This window comes from Carlito syrichta, unplaced genomic scaffold (genome assembly GCF_000164805.1).
Source record: "Carlito syrichta isolate Samal-C Ts95f unplaced genomic scaffold, Tarsius_syrichta-2.0.1 Scaffold301545, whole genome shotgun sequence".
NCBI lineage: Eukaryota > Metazoa > Chordata > Mammalia > Primates > Tarsiidae > Carlito > Carlito syrichta.
Genome location: NW_007245641.1, coordinates 43,616 through 55,813, shown reverse-complemented (window position 1 = coordinate 55,813; position 12,198 = coordinate 43,616). Strand labels below are relative to the sequence as shown.

Genomic DNA, 12,198 nt, shown 5'->3' with positions numbered 1-12,198 from the left:
GCGCGGAATTACAGGCTGAGCCACCGAGCCCAGCAGACTGTTTCTTTTTTCTTCTTCTTTCCCAACTTCTCTGCCTCAGTGGCAAATAACTTCTTTCCTGCACATATTGCTAATTCTACAGTGCTGTATGTATGTGTTTTTAGGAATGGTCGTTGGAGATCAGAGTGGAAATTCACCATCACACCACCTACAGCCCAGGTGGTTGGAGTGCTTAAGATTCAGGTGAGATTCCAGCATGTTCATAGACTATGGACAAAAGTTCACATCTTTAAAACAGACTTGCCAAGTTGTTTTGCTGTTAGAAATAAGGACCAACTATATGTAGATGCAAAGGGAGATTGATGGCAGCAAATAAAAATAGAAGTCTATTTCCTGGGGACATAGTTAAACACAGAAAGCTATTCTGAATTGATCAAGAATAATCATGTAGAGTGAATTGCAACATACTATTGTTATTTTTTTTTTCTTTCAAAGATAATATAAGAGCTTTCCAGGAATTAACAAACAGCAATTTTAGGAAAGACTAAAATAAATCATTATTGAGAAGTTACCATGTAGCAGCTACTGTAAACTTACTTAGAACCTTTTGTATAATTTTATTTATTTGCATGTATAGACACACACACATATATGACTTCTGACAAAAGCTATATGAATGGTTTTGTCTTTTTAAAATTATCATATTTTCTTTAAATTAAATAAAATTAATTTTTTTTCTTTTGAGTTGGAGTCTCACTTCATCACCCAGGCTGGAGTGCAGTTGCATACTCACAGCCATCCCAGCCGTGACCTGCTGGGCTCCACGATCCTTTTGCCTCAGCCTTCCAAGAAGCCGTAACTACAGGCGCACACTACCATACCCAGCTAATTTTTGATTTATTGTAGAGACAAGGTCTTGCCAAGTTGCCCGGGCTGGTCTCAAATTCATGGGCTCAGGTAATCCACTCACCTCAGCCTCCTAAAATGCTGGGATCACACGTTGAGCCTTCGACTCCAGGTTTATTTTTTTTTTTTTTTTGAGGCACGGGTCTCCCACTTGTTGCCCAGGCTAGAGTGTAGTACTCATGGCCACTGCAGCCTCGACCTGCTGTGCTCAGGTGATCCTTCTACCTCAGCCTTCTTAGTAACTGGAACTATAAGTGTGTGCCACCACGCCTAGCTAATTTTTCTTTCTTGATTTATTGTAGAGATGAGGTCTTGTCAAGTTGCCCAGGCTGATCTTGAACCCTTGGGCTCTGGTAATCGTCTCGCCTCCACTTCCCAAAGTGTTGGGATGACAGGCATGAGCCACTACACCCAGCCTCCAGTGGATTCTTAAATTGTCTTTTTCTCTTCAGCCTCTTTTAGAAAACCAAGAGGTAAAATGTCAGGGTTTGGAGAGGTCATGGGAAGTCTAACTTCTCTTGCCCATCTGGATAGAGCCAGCTGTTTGTCTGCATTTAAAAAGATACCTGTTTTTGTCCCTTAAACAAGAGTATACAGTGGGTTTGTGTTGCCCGGAAATCCTTTTGTTGGAAATAGGATTATGGTTTCTGCAGAGATGAAGCTTGGCTGTTAGTTATGCCCTTCTAATGATATCCCAAAAGAGTAAGCTCCTAGTGAGATATGTTAGTTCTACCCATATCAAGGAATTTCCAACTTTTTTACAAAGTATAGCACTGCAAGGCGTTACGCATGTTAGATAAGGTTTTAGCTCTGGAATTTAGCCTAATTCAAATCCTAGTTCCTCCCTATACTAGGTATGTGAACATGGGTAAGTTATTAAACTGTCTCAAGCCTCAGTTTCTTCAGCTGTAAAATGGAGATTTTATAAAGATTAAATGAGCTATATAAGTAATAAGTGTTTTACATCATGTGTAACACATAGTAAAGCCTCAATAAATAATAGTTGCAGTAGTAAAGATTATTGCTCCTTTCTTCCCCTTTTCTGCTTTATCTCTAGAAACATACCTTTTGTTCAAATAAGATATCTTAGTTTATTCATGCTGACATAACAAAAAGCCTTAGACTGGGTGATTGATGAGCAGCAGAAATGTATTCCTCACACTTCTGAAGACGAAGGAGTCCACATCAAGGCGCCACCAGATTTGGTGTCTGGGGACCCCCGTTCCTCATAGACAACACCTTCTTGTTGCATCCTACACAAAGGCTCATGCGTCTTCATATGTGGAAGAGGACATAGAGCTTGCCTGAGCCTCTGTCAGACGGCACCAGTCCCACTCGTAGGTGGAGCCTTCATGACCTAATCGTTTCCCACAGGCCCACACCTCTGCGTACTGCTGCACAGGGGTTTGGGTTCCAACCTAAGGACTTTGGGAGGACACCAACATTCAGACCATAACACTGGGTTTACTGCTACTTTGGAATTATGCGTTTGATTGCAGCTCCCTTTTTTGTTTCTTCATAGCATAAGTGTCATCTTTCTAAATCATTCCTTTTTCTGAGTTCCCATTACCTGCAATGGGATAAAGTCTGAATTCATTACCTGGTTTTTATAAGGTCCTTTGATTTTCACAGTCTGTCCAAGTTCATGGCAGTACCTCCTGCCACAGTCCCTTTTACACATACTCCAGGGCAGCGAAGTATTTGTTTTTCTCTAAACTAAGCCAGTTGTCCTCCATTCTTACACTTTTTATCCTTTTGCTATATAACCTTCTCTACCTTGTCTACATAGGTGACAGCCCCTGTTTTCTTATTTTCCCCCCCTTTTAATCATTTTATTTTAAAGATAGTGGGGTACAATTCAGGGTTAGGTATACAAATGTTCATTATGCAGGTACCCTTGTTAATGAGGTGTGTGACAGCTCCTATTTTCAAGACTATTCAAATGCACTTAACAGAGGGATACCCTCATCCTATTCTATGTGGCCAGCTGGTAGCCTTGTTAAGGTGACTTTACCTATCGTGTAAGTTGCCAAAACTTCCTGAGCCTTTTTCCACTGGGTTTGTTAGTCTGTCTCTAGTGTACTCCTCTTTTTTGCTAATTGTTTTCATAATCATAATACCTCGCCATGTTCCATCTTCAGAACTATTTTTATCTTTCTTTTGTTGTCTGACTTACCTATAAAATATTTGTTTTTCAATCCTGTCTTTAAACCTCAATTAAGCTTTTCCTGCACCTGGTCAGATCTACTTACCAATATTGATGATGGTGTATATGGGCAAATGTATCAGATATTAGGTTTTAGGATCCATTAAAACTCCTTGGTTTTCACAAAGAAAAACTCATTTAGTTATTTTAATATGTTAAGAGTAGGATCTTATTTATCTTTGCATTCACTGTACTTAGCACGGTCCCTGGAGTGTTACAAGCACATAATACATGTTGGACTTAATCAGTTTTCCCTGCTAAGAGAGAATTCTTAAGTGTTATGTGGATTTTAATTAACAACTACTGTGAGTTGCCATTGGTTGTATTAATTATGTAGAGTTGGTAAGATGGCTTAAAGAGTGGGTGTGTGTCCTAAGCGATGGGTCTTTGTAGGATGTTTCCATAAACTTGCTCAAACATTGTCTCACGCAGGTTCACTATTATGAAGATGGCAATGTTCAGTTGGTTAGTCATAAAGATGTACAGGATTCAATTACTGTATCCGTGAGTATTGAATATTTAATGTCTACCTCACTTGTGTCTTTTCTTTGAAAAGTTAATTTTGAGCCTGAGTGCTGATTCTGCACTCAGAAATTCAGTTTGTTTTCAGTGCTTGATATTGGCAGCTCCTGTTGGTGCCTCTTACTACCATCCAACACATAATTGTTCAGTCTTTGACTCAAAAAAGGGATTATGGCTTGTCTAAAGAAGCTTCCATCTTTCTGGTTCTTTCTCAGTTATAAGATTATTCAAGGATAGCAGTATCTCCAATCAGTAAATAGTAGGAGCAAGGAAAGTTTCCCAAGCTAAATCCTATAGGGCTGTATTTATATCATTAGAGAAACATTTTTAGGAGTATTCAGTTAGAAAGTAACTGTGTTCTACACCTTGAAAGAAGAAACAAGCTGGGTGCAGTGACTTATGCCTATAATCCCAGCACTTTGGGAGGGGGAGGCAAGAGGATTGCCTGAGCCCGGGGGTTCGAGACTGGCCTGGGCAACTTGGTGAAACCACATCTCTACAGTAAATAAAAAAATTAGCCGGGCATGGTGGCACACACCTGTGGTTCCAGCTTCTTAGAAGGCTGAGGTGGCAGCCGGGCTCGGTGGCTCAGCCTGTAATCCCGCACCTTGGGAGGCTGAGGTGAGTGGATTGCCTGAGCCTGCAGGCTCGAGACCCGCCTGGGCAACTTGGCAAGACCTCATCTCTACAATAAATAAAAAAAAATTAGCCGGGTGTGGTAGCGCGCACCTGTAGTTCCAGCTACTTGGAAGGCTGAGGCGAAAGGATTGCGGGAGCCCAGCAGGTCGAGGCTGCGGTGGCTGGGAGTGGCCACTGCACTCCAGTCTGGGTGACAGTGAGACTCCAACTAAAAAAAAAAAAAAAATTAAGGCTGAGGTGGAAGGATTGTCTGAGCCCAGCAGGTCAAGGCTGCGTGCATACCGAGAGTGTGCCACTGCATCTAGCCTGGGTGAGAGTGAAACTCCGACAAAAAAAAAAAAAAAGAAAGAAAGAAAGAAGAAACATGATTTGTACTTACATTCTTTCTTTCAGTCTCATTACTTCTTTACAACTTAGAAGTTATTGAGTACCCCAGAGATTTTTTTTAGTGTGTGTTATATATCTATCAATATTTACTTTATTAAAACTTGGAAGTGTTCAAAGTGTTAAGTGTTAAAAATATTTTAAAAATAAAAATAGCAATAACATGCACATTGTTAATATGTACCATTTTTGTGAATAATTATATTCTTCCATTCCAAAACAAAAATAGTGAGAAGAATGGCGTTAATTTATGTCTTCACAAATTGTGTTCAGATTGGCTTAATAAAAGACAGCTGGATTTTCATATCTGCTCATACATTTCATTAGCCCTCAAAGTGATACAGCTTTACATGTTATGTAGCTTCTAGGAAACTGCATTTTACTAGCATTAGTGAGTGAGGGTGAAGTATGCAGATAACTTTGCCACAGTGTTATTATGAAAACAGAAAATAGTCTGTTGCGGGCCTACTGCTGTAGACATTTGCTCTTACCCTCTTCTTTTCAATTCTGTGGTACTTGATGATGAGAGGACCTGAGAGATTCCTTCCATTTTGTACCTGAATCATGTAATACAAAATGTGATCGGCTGGCTTAACATCGTAAATGGCAAACACGGGAGTGTGTGAGCTTACAGCTATGATTAATGTGCCTGAGGGCACTGTTTATATTATTTTAAACCAGAAATATTTTGAAGGCATCGAGATTTCAAGACTGGATGATGCCTTTTGGGCATGATGTGGTAAGAGCACAGGTTTTATTGGTGAAGCCCTAAATTCAGATCCCATCTTTATCATTCATAAACCGTATAACTTTGGAAGTTGTTTTAAAGGATTCTGTTTTCTCATCTGCAAAATGGAGGTGATGATTCCTCTGCTTCACAGGGTGGTTGTAAGAATCAAAGGAGGGAGTGTGCAAGGGAGCACTTGGTAAACTGAAAATTGTTATATAAATGTTAAGAAGGGCCTACTTTTCAGTAGTTTTGTGTTCACTACTTACACGTTAAACAACAAAATTCTTACTTTCTCTCTTCCTCCCTCCATTAGAATGAAGTCCAAACTGCCAAGGAGTTTATTAAAATCATAGAGAATGCAGAAAATGAGTATCAGGTAAGACGTTTTGGAACTAGTTTTTCTAGATCTAGTATCTCATTATTTTGCTGTTAATGTATCTCATTAGATCTCTCTGTGTCCTTTAACATAAACTATACATGCTGTTCAGGACTACCAAGTGTGGAGACTTCATAGACCTTGCAACTTGGCATTCTGCTTACAGTCAGGGCTTTGGTATTGCAAGGGTTGTAGCTTTCATTTAAGAGATAACACAGGCGAGCTTCTGGACCTGCTTCAGAGAAGGTCGAGAAGCTCACCCGAAGTGTCGTGTCCTGTCTCTTTCGTAGGAGACTTAGCATGTCCTTTGACTTCAATGTTACTTTCCTTCTTTCCGTTTACCAGCCCCATTTCTGTTCAAGCAACTCATCTTCAATTATCTGTTGCAGACAGCAATTAGTGAAAACTATCAAACGATGTCAGATACCACATTCAAGGCCTTACGTCGGCAGCTTCCAGTTACCCGCACCAAAATCGACTGGAACAAGATCCTCAGCTACAAGATAGGCAAAGAAATGCAGAATGCTTAAAGGCTGAATGTAAGAGTCTTCAGTGTGTGGAAAGAAAAGGATTCAACGTGTGATCATATGATTATATACATGATTTATAACATGAGAGCGATATTTTGCTAGGGCTTTCAAAGTTAACAGGTTTTCTAGCCTCATGGAAGACTGTTGAACCTATAGCATTGTCTTCTTTTGTGTTCTCTGCCTTGTGATTTTGTTATTACTATACCGACTTGTAAATCTTTTTATTTTTTATTTTTGTTAATTCGGTGACATTTAATGTTGGAGAGAGAAATCTATATCCTGGAGTCATTTTACTGTTTAGAAAATTCTCCTAGCCACGAAGCCCTGTTACCAATTTAGACAAGGTAATATGTTCATGGCTTTCCTACCCCTGTCCTTTCAGCGCTCTTCTGGTACTTCAGTGGTTTTTAACTGATCAGCAGCCGCTAAAGAGGCTATGCTACAACTATAGCTGAACAGAAGACAGGAAGACACACTCATCCTTCTCCCTCTGACTGCTTAATCATTTATAGTATCTCCTAGCTATAGTTTTCCTTGTATTGGGGCTTTTCAGGTCCTTTCTGGGGAGCAAAGGAAGTTCTCTGGAAGTTCCATTATGGCCAGCTTCTCTGGGGAACTTGTTTTTAAATCCAAAGACTTGAACCTCATTCCCCGCACATGAACATGTTTGCTTTTTTCCCTTCCCTCACTGTCTCCTTCCCACCTAAAACCATCGTAGTTATAGACATCTGCATTTTTAGAAGAGTTTTACCCATTTATTTTTTTTAAACGTTCAAGAACTGCTGACATACTGTGGATACAGAGTATGAAACTTGAAAAATGCAGATGTTGAAGGAATAATAGGTATCTTGTGCTTTAATACTTTGTGGCAGGATTGTACTATAAGCAAGTGACTCAAACAACTATGTAAATCACAAAAACTAAAATGAACCAAAGTGAGGAGGATAACTTCCAGGCAGTATCTTTCTATCGTAACCTGTTGTTTAAGGGTATACTAGTGATTTCTTCTAAATAGGATGTATACTTGTTCCACATTACTCTTTCTCAGTCCTACCTGCCAAGAACTCAAACGTAACTGTGATATAGCAACCCTTCCCAGGTATATTGGCAGGTATGTGTGTGATCTCAGAATACACAGGTGACATAGATATGATATGACAACTGGTAATGGTGGATTCATTTACATTGTTTACACTTCTATGACCAGGCCTTAAGGGAAGGTCAGTTTTTTTAAAAACCAAGTAGTGTCTTCCTACCTATCTCCAAATACATGTCAAAAAGAAGGGTGTTTGTGCTTCAACTCTGTTTTTGCTCAGTAATACAGTCGAGCAAGTTTGTTTCCAAGTGACCCATTGAGCTGTGTAAGCATTTTTGTTTATTTCAAATAAAATATATTTGTATTATTTGTCATTCATGCCATCCATCCATTCCACACTATCTTCTGTATTAGGTGGTCCAATAGAAATATACCTGTTTTGTTCTAAAATTGTCTGAGTCTCCTTGTTTGATTCATCTCTTCAGCCTTTGTTCTCAAGGTAAGATATTCAACTGTGTTTCATCTTATTTGTTGAGAATGTTTAGGGTTTCTGAAGTTGGTTCCCACCTGCAATATTGTAGACTCAGTGAATAGCCAAAAACTTTCAAAGAAAGCTTGCTGATCATACTACTCAAAGCTACCAGTGTTTCAGAAGTTTTGTTTTCAGATTTCCATTAATGTCAAAAAGAAAACTTGAGTTATCTTCTCTTACCTACTATTCAGAAAGCAAGGCCAAGTCGTAATGACTAGGCTTGAAATAGAAATGAAAGAACCCCTACACCTTGAACTTGGTAATATTTCACATTAGCTTAACTTTAAATGCTGCTTTCCTCTCTCTGGCTTAGCTACAGACTAGTGGGAAAGGCTTTTATCCTGGTTCCCAGTAGAGAACCAGAGAGATTTTTCTTTTCCTGCTTCATGGACTCTGTCCAAGGCCAGTTCAAATTCCTACCTTTCTGAGGGACATTTCCTATACCTCATTCTACTTGTAATGCAAATAGATTCAAACATTCTTACCTTTACTGATTAACTGTGTTATCTTGCCCCCAGGCTGTCCCATTGATTTCCTTAGCTTAGACTGATTTTTTCGAAACTCTTCGTGACTATCTAAAGCCCTGGGTGACTGGTTTAGTTGGGTGCCAGCCCTCTTTGCCAAGTCCTGCAGAGACCCCGACTTCTTAATCTTCCTCAACAGAATATTTGCTTGAATTGTGTCTATTTTATCACACTGTTGAAATCGGCCTATGATATCCTAGGGCAGAGGTTTCCCAGCCAGGTGGAAAGGCATTTTCTGTGGGGCCTCACTCTTGCATTCGGGTTTGAAATGATACTGCTGTAGACAGTTTCATCTGAGTGATTGTCCCTTTGTTAACTGTCTGGTTCTGGTGCCTGTTCTGTTTTATAATCTAGAACTTTGATGCCGGGGACTCCTAGGTTCACGAGACACTTGGCAAACTTTGGCATAGTCGCTTCCAACTCAAAAGACAAATATCTTCATGCCAGCTTAACGAATTTACAATTTTATATCACACTAAGTGAACCACATGCTCATGACCACGTAGTTTGTAAATAGAGAACAACAAAAAAAGTACAGAGTCTGGCGGAGTGACTCATGCCTATGATCCCAGCACTCAGAGGCTTGCCTGAGTCCAAGGGTGGGATAGACCAGCCTTGGTGAGACCTCATCTCTTTGAAGAAGTGAATACGGAACAAACTGGATGGCCCTGTAGTTTTAAGTTGAGCTCACTTACATTTTCCTCTGAACAGATAGAGTCTACTAAGCACAGTACATAGAAGCCCTCTGAGGGCGGTGACAAATCTCACACCTCTTCAAATGCAAGAAGCATTCCATTATGTATAAGGATTTCTAATTGACTCTCATTATTTCTGGTAGGTAGGTTCTTTCACTTTGTTTTTTTGTTTGTTTGTTTTGAGTTGGAGTCTCATTCTGTCACCCAGACTGGAGTGCAGTGGCTGCTCCCGGCTTGACCTGCTGGGCTCTGGCGATCCTTCTGCCTCAACCTCCTGAGTAGCAGGAACTACAGGCGCGCGCTACCACACCCGGCTGGTTTTTTTATTTATTGTAGAGATGAGGTCTCGCCAAGTTGCCCAGGTGGGTCTCGAACCCGCGGGCTCAGGCAATCCACTCACCTCAGCCTCCCAAGGCACGGGACTACAGGCTGAGCCACCGAGCCCGGCTGGTTCTTTCACTTTGAACACTGACTTAGTGAATACTGTAATGACCTGAATGGAGCTTATTTAACAGAAATTTTTCCCTGAAAGCCGCCTTGTGCTTGGGAACACTAGATTGCATTGCAGCACTACCCTTGGGTATAGTGAAATAATTTAAGCAGTGAAATCACCAGTAAAAAGCCTAAGAGCAGAAAACATGACACTAAGTGGACCACCAAAGGAGTACTTGTGAGGGCTGAAACGAGGCGGGGCATCACTGTGGGATCTCACCCGGAAACATGCACATTGAGCAACTCGAATTTGTCACCATTCTGTGCATGTCCACGAGTGACCACAAGAGCACCGCAAGTGCTGACCTGAGGGTGACAGATTTTAGTGAGTAAGTGAATTCGCAAATACAGAATCTGCAGATAAGGAGTATTGACCCTACCTGCCACAACCTCTCCTGTGGTCTGTGGTACTAGTGAATCTCAGTTATCTTGGGAGGGTATAGGTTTATTCCAGTAACGCTAGTGGCCAAAGTTAACTTTCCAACTGCTTCAGTGCTGGTTGGACCCATACCAAAATTAACCTTATTACTCTGAAGTCAGATTCTTCTAAGTGTAGATGGAATTAAGATTTCCAGGAAGTGAGACAGCCGGATGTGAAAGGTGGGAAGACCATTCCAGACATCTAGAACAGCGTGTGTGAAAGTGACAATGACAACCCCATATAAAGTAGGATTTCCAGATGAAGCTGGTTTAGAGAAGTTTCGTTTTAACAAAGCCACCTATCCAAATTGTTAACGATAAATGGTGTTTTTGGCGGGGGGGTTGAGTCAGTGTCTCACTCTCACCCAGGCTGGGATGCAGTGGACCGATCAATCACTGCTCACTGCAGCCTTGACCTCCTGGAGCTCCAGTGATCCTTCAGCCTCAGCCTCCCCAGTAGCTGGGATTACAGATACATGCCATCACAGGTGGCTAATTTTTTTGAGTTTTTGTAGCGGTCTCACTATGTTGCCCATGCTGAACTCCTGGGCTCAAGCGATTCTCCTGCCTCGGCCTCCCAAAGTGCTGGGATTATAGGCATGAGCCAATGTGCTGGGCTAGCTGTTTTATGTTTTGAGAACATTAGGAGATAGGCCTGGCCAGAGAAGTGGGATGTTATGTGTCCAAAACAGTGAGGACTTAAATTGGCTGATCACAATGAAGACAGGCATTCAGTATTAGTATGGGAGACATAGGTTTTTGAGATGGTGTTTCCAGAGTAAGGAGTGAGCATTGCAGTTGGGTTCTCGTGCTCTTGTTTGGAAAGCATTTGCAGACACTAGGTGCAAGGAAGTGAAACAAGCAGGTGACTTACTGAGCAAAGAAATACACTCAAGGGAAGAAGATGAGCTGCTCACAAGAGACAGCTACTGCAGCCCCAGGCTGATGTTGGGCTGTAGCTTTTCTGGGGTAAGAGAAGGTTGGGAGTTGTCCTCTCAGGGCTTCTAAAGGGTCCTGGGGAGGGCCTGTGTAGATTTTCTCAGAAACGGGTGGGCAATTCTTGGAAGTGAGATGCCACCCAGTTTTAAATAGGCCTATCATGGCATGAGATGAATAATAGGAGTGACAGTTTTCCCTAGGGTTATTTTATGTTAATGTAAAGACAAGGGCCGGAAGTGGGATATTCAGGTCTACCTAGGCCACAGGCACAGCTTGACCAGGTGGTCTCTAGGCTAGTTCCTGTTTTGGTGGTCAGCCCCCAGCGCAAACATCCTGAGAAAGAGGTGCAGGCTGTAACAGGTGGTGTGGGGGCGTTTGGTAACCATTCTGTGGACTCTTCACAGCCTTGAAACTTCTGACGTGCCTTCCCTATCAGTAAGTCACAAAGCAATTTTGAGGCGTTCACCCTCTTTACTCCTCCAGAGGCTCATCCGATAATTCAGGGAGGAAAAAAGGGTAAAATCCCTGGCTACTTTCTTAGCTTTTTCCTCTACTTTGCATAATCGATTTCTAAGACAGGCCGTCTTCCCGTGCTCTGCCTTCCCACCCCTGTAGCCTTCGTTCCCACTGACATTCCATTTCCTGTTGCTGACGCCTGTTGTTCCTGGCTTCAGCTGGTTGTTGGCCTGGGAGAAAGCACAGCGGTAGCCCAGCGGGAGCGTGACCCGGGTCCCCGACATTCCTTCGGTTCCTCAGATGGAGTGTGCGCCCTCCTACCGGTAACCACTCTGGAGAACAACACTCGCCTGGATACATTTGGAACTGTAGCGTATTCGATGTGAAACTTTTTTCCATAACTTATTATCTTTGCCCCCTTCTAGCGTGTGTGTGCGTGATTTCCTTCGGGGGGACAGAGAGAGGCAGAGGCCTTTTCACTGAACGCGTGTGTTTGTGGTTGCCCCACCCGTCTAGTTTGCCTAAACGGTGTGTTCTGAAGCCCGCCGGTCTCTTCCACTTCTCTTCCTGGCACGGATGCTGTCGCTATTGACCCCTTTTTGCCAACGCGACGTCCCCGGCGCTCGAGAAGTTCACGTCTTGCCGACGGGGGCCCCCTTTCCGGCTGTGCTGGCGGAAACTGAGCGCCCAGACCCGAGCCCCCGGGGGGGGACCGCCAGCCCCCGCGCACAGTGAAGCCCGCGTGGCAGAGAAAAGTAACGACTGTTCGTCCTGGCAGGAGCTGGTGGCCCTCCCTCCCACACGCACACACCTTTATCGCGGAGACACCGGG

General features: G+C 42.4%; 1 protein-coding gene across 4 annotated transcripts in view; it reads left to right on the top strand.

Moving 5' to 3' along the window:
- CAPZA1 (capping actin protein of muscle Z-line alpha subunit 1) overlaps window positions 1-11,653 on the top strand; it is a 50,378-nt gene extending 38,725 nt beyond the window's left edge. For 2 of the 4 annotated variants that reach the window (XM_008054848.2, XM_021710799.1), the window contains exons 7-10: window positions 144-222; window positions 3,524-3,595; window positions 5,680-5,742; window positions 6,132-7,758. In XM_008054848.2, the coding sequence (XP_008053039.1) occupies window positions 144-222; window positions 3,524-3,595; window positions 5,680-5,742; window positions 6,132-6,272 (355 nt within the window). In that variant the 3' untranslated portion in view covers window positions 6,273-7,758. Of the gene's footprint in view, window positions 1-143; window positions 223-3,523; window positions 3,596-5,679; window positions 5,750-6,131; window positions 7,759-11,584 lie in introns of those variants that run through there. The other 2 variants (XM_021710798.1, XM_021710800.1) reach the window with 2 other exon arrangements.
- The last annotated feature ends 545 nt before the right edge of the window (window positions 11,654-12,198 follow it).